This window comes from Anneissia japonica, unplaced genomic scaffold (genome assembly GCF_011630105.1).
Source record: "Anneissia japonica isolate Jap-2015-1 unplaced genomic scaffold, ASM1163010v1 scaffold74716_len3974_cov109, whole genome shotgun sequence".
NCBI lineage: Eukaryota > Metazoa > Echinodermata > Crinoidea > Comatulida > Comatulidae > Anneissia > Anneissia japonica.
The window spans coordinates 1-3,825 of NW_022701418.1; the positions used below are offsets into that span (position 1 = coordinate 1).

The 3,825-nt window shown below is 30.6% G+C and overlaps 1 protein-coding gene across 1 annotated transcript; it reads right to left on the reverse strand.

Moving 5' to 3' along the window:
* Positions 1-6: 6 nt before the first annotated feature.
* On the reverse strand, positions 7-2,461 carry LOC117103541. Its single transcript, XM_033244110.1, has 2 exons — positions 2,032-2,461; positions 7-1,760 (listed from the first exon to the last, which is right to left on the reverse strand). The coding sequence occupies exons 1-2, from the start codon at positions 2,423-2,425 to the stop codon at positions 1,756-1,758; spliced, it is 399 nt and encodes a 132-aa protein (XP_033100001.1). The 5' UTR covers positions 2,426-2,461; the 3' UTR covers positions 7-1,755.
* Positions 2,462-3,825: the final 1,364 nt, after the last annotated feature.

Sequence of the window (3,825 nt, forward strand, 5' to 3'; positions counted from 1 at the left end):
GTAAACTTGGCTTAAGATATGGGGAACTATTTTTGAAAAAAAACTTAACTTATCATCTTAATACATAAACAAGTCGGATAATGTAATGAATATCACAGTAAATGAGAATTGCGTACTAGTATTTATAATTTATATCAATTCAAAGTCAATTATAATTGAACCATTAACTATAAAACTATAAATAACACTTACTCTATAAAAAACGGTTCAATATAAGTTTGAATTCCTAAAAGTTATAATTATTACATTATTATCATTATTCAAATTCATATTTACAGTATTTAAAGTACATGATTTAGATTATCAATGTTGCACATTAGTCTTTGTAATATTGATATAAAAATATAAATTAGACTTACTCAAAAATACCTCATAATTATACGTACAAAAGTGAATTATTACTTCTTATTATGTATAATAATTAAACATGACAGGCACTGTTATTATTATTATACAGTATAAATACAATTATTTAAACTGTACAATTATAACAATTAAAAATTATAATTATATAAATTTAATTAAAGTGAGTGATACACAAGCCATTTATCTATTGACCTTCAAGTATATATGAACTGAATTTCGTATAAAAAAAACTTCTAAAAAGTAGTTAATGTTAATGCATAGCAGCGCTAGGGAGTGACGTCATTTTATTTATGAGAAAACACAATTTTGATGTTGAAAATGCATGATTTAGATCATCAATGTTGCACATTAGTCATTAATTGTAATATTGATATAAAATATAAATTAGACTTACTCAAAAATACCTCATAATTATATGTACAAAAGTGAATTACTGCTTATTATGTATAATAATTAAACATGATAGCCACTATTATTATACAGTATAAATATTACAATTATTTAAACTGTACAATTATAACAATTAAAAATTAAAATTATATAAATTTAATTAAAGTGTTGATACACATCCCATTTATCCATTGACCTTCAAGTATAATTATATGAATTGAATTTCGTATAAAATAAACTTCTAAAAAGTAGTCAATGTTAATGCATAGCAGAGTTAGGGAGTGACGTCATTTTATTCATGAGAAAACACAATTTTGATGTTACAGGATTTGTACCCAGGACCCTGGGGATGTTAAAGCAAACATTTTATCGACCAGGATAAAAATCCACTCCACTTGAATGTCTATACAACTAGGCCTATACTGTGATGACGACATTATTACATGCGTATTGCAATCATTTATGTTACAATACTAACATTGTGATCCATGTACTATTTTGCATGTGTGTGTGAAGTGGTTGGGGGGGGGGGATTTGGTGTACCAGCTGTATGTACTGACGTAATCAGGTAAGTACTGTATGTTAGACTGGCTATCCATGCATTATGTAATTTCTTAAATGCTTTTATTTCTCTGTATCTGCGCCTGACTTCATTTGGTAGTCTGTCAGATTACGCCAGCCTTGATCAAACTTCCTGCATTGTGATTGTGACAAAATGATTGTTTCAGATACTGTACTGATAAATACGAATTAGATTTGCAGGCTTGATGACGACTGACATATCTGGTGTTACCCAGAAGTCTTTTGAGTAAGAACTACAGTAGTGCCGAATCAACTTCATCATCAATGTAATGACAAATGTATTGATATAAGTTTTCTGCTTAAAGATTTTATTTCTTTTCACTTCAATCAAGAATGTACCAACATAGGAATCTTTTAGTTTGGCTTGGCTTAACGAAAAACAACATCAGCTGAGTTCCGACATCACAAGGAAGTTATTTACGCTGTGAAAAACAAATCCAATTGTATTTTTAAATAATTATGATTATTTTGCTAAACATGCTTAATAAAATCTAATTTTAATTTTTTATCATCTTCAGTACCTAATTTTGTCGGAGTTTATTTCATACTATCTTATGTCAAAATTATCGGTGAACCTCATGGTTATACTTGTTATACTTGCTGAATTTACTGCAGCTTTAATGTTTAATCTTAGTACATTTGACTGTATACTTACACAACTTAAATAAATTAATGAATATAATAAATAAATACCTTCTGTTAATTCGTTTAATGCCACACTGAGCTCAAGGATTTTCAGCGAATCAGTGAATTCCTTCATATTTTTTTCGCTGATTTTCTGTTGGTCTTCTAGATCGTTGATCATACACCAGCCGTCTGTATACTTCTTAGGAGGCGTATTATACAATTGATCGATCTGCGTCACATTATCTGGGGTCAGTATCATTCCAAATTTCATTAGCCTTTGTCTGTGAGATGTGAATGTTTTTGAAATGGTTCCTTCCTCAACATCTGGGAATGATGGCAGTTTTTGTTTAATCTTCGATAAAAGACCAAACTGTTTGGTTATGCTAATAGTATCACACAGGAGTCCAAGATTCTGTGAACTCAGATGACCACGTGCAAGTAATATATTCAGCAGGTCCATCGTGTGAGTTGCTGGTGATAGCTCGCAATTGTCTATCTTGTCTCTGAACAGCACTTTCAGCAAAGGAACACTTTCGTTGCTGTCATACCATTGTGAGACAATAGTTTTTAGCTCTTGGAACTCCTTATCTGAACAAAATTAAGAAAAAATTAATTGAAAAATAAGGAACCAAGAAACATCGAGTGGAACAATGCGATAAATGTAAATATATATTTCAATATTAAATTTAATATTTTCACAGTTGCCGGGAGTAAATTGTTTGTTATTATATTATTAATTATTACAAGCATCCCTACAAATCATACAGTAAATAATTATAATAATATAATTATAATAAAAAATAATTGTGAAGTTTACAATTCTCTTCCATACAATTTATTAAGTCCTTCGCCTGCATATAAGACATTAGGCACTAGAAAAGTAACAGAATTATTTGACCAGGCTGTGGAATTAGGATTTTTGCCTGCATATAAGACATTAGGTACTAGAAATGTAACAGAATTATTTGACCTGGCTTTGGAATTAGGATTTTGCCCACATACAAGACATTAGGTACCAGAAATGTAACAGAATTATTTGACCAGGCTGTGGAATTAGGATTTTGCCAGCAAGACATTAGGTACTAGAAATGTAACATAATTATTTGACCAGGCTGTTTTATTAGGACGTTTGCCTGCATATAGATATATGCATATAGGCACTAGAAATATAACAGAATTATTTGACCAGGCTATGGTATTAGAACGTATAGTGATGCTGTGTCCACCACAATCAGTTCAGGTAGTTTTTTATTTTATAATTATATAAAAACAGTAATTATCTAAACAAAGTTAAGGAAAAAATAATTTGAAAAAATAATATGAACCAAGAAACATCAAGTGGAACAATGCGATAAGTACATGAAGATTATTCCTCTTAAAGACTATAGAACTACAAGAGGTCCAACTCTCGTGGTTTCGTTGAAACGTAATCCTATTTTTAAAAGTAGTGCCACGAAGGGGCGTGTCCTTAAAACTTAAAAGTTTCGAGCGAACTCTATTCGAAATATAATAGGGCGCCCCCATCACGTGGCAGTATGTTCCATTGCGTGCATACAAAATCAGGGAAGTCGGACCTCTTGCTATTCAATACTCTTTGCTCTTATTCATTGTATTTAATGTATGTTTTAGGGGTTCCCCCATACAGTATCTTCAAATTTCCTTTACATGTAATCTAGTGTTGTATAGAAGTATCTACAGTACTGTTATTTCAAAATCCGGTCTAGTTTCAAATTCTGACGATAAAGCCGTTTCACTGTTGTTTTTTTTTTTTTTTCATCGTGCGTTAACTAGTTCAATTACACACATACACAAAATGTCGTTTCTAATCGGATTCAAATTTTTACAAGCCTCTGTTGTAGT

Coding starts and splice junctions, on each gene's coding strand:
- LOC117103541 (XM_033244110.1), bottom strand. CDS start 2,425: ATGGACCTGCTGAATATATTACTTGCACGTGGTCATCTGAGTTCACAG.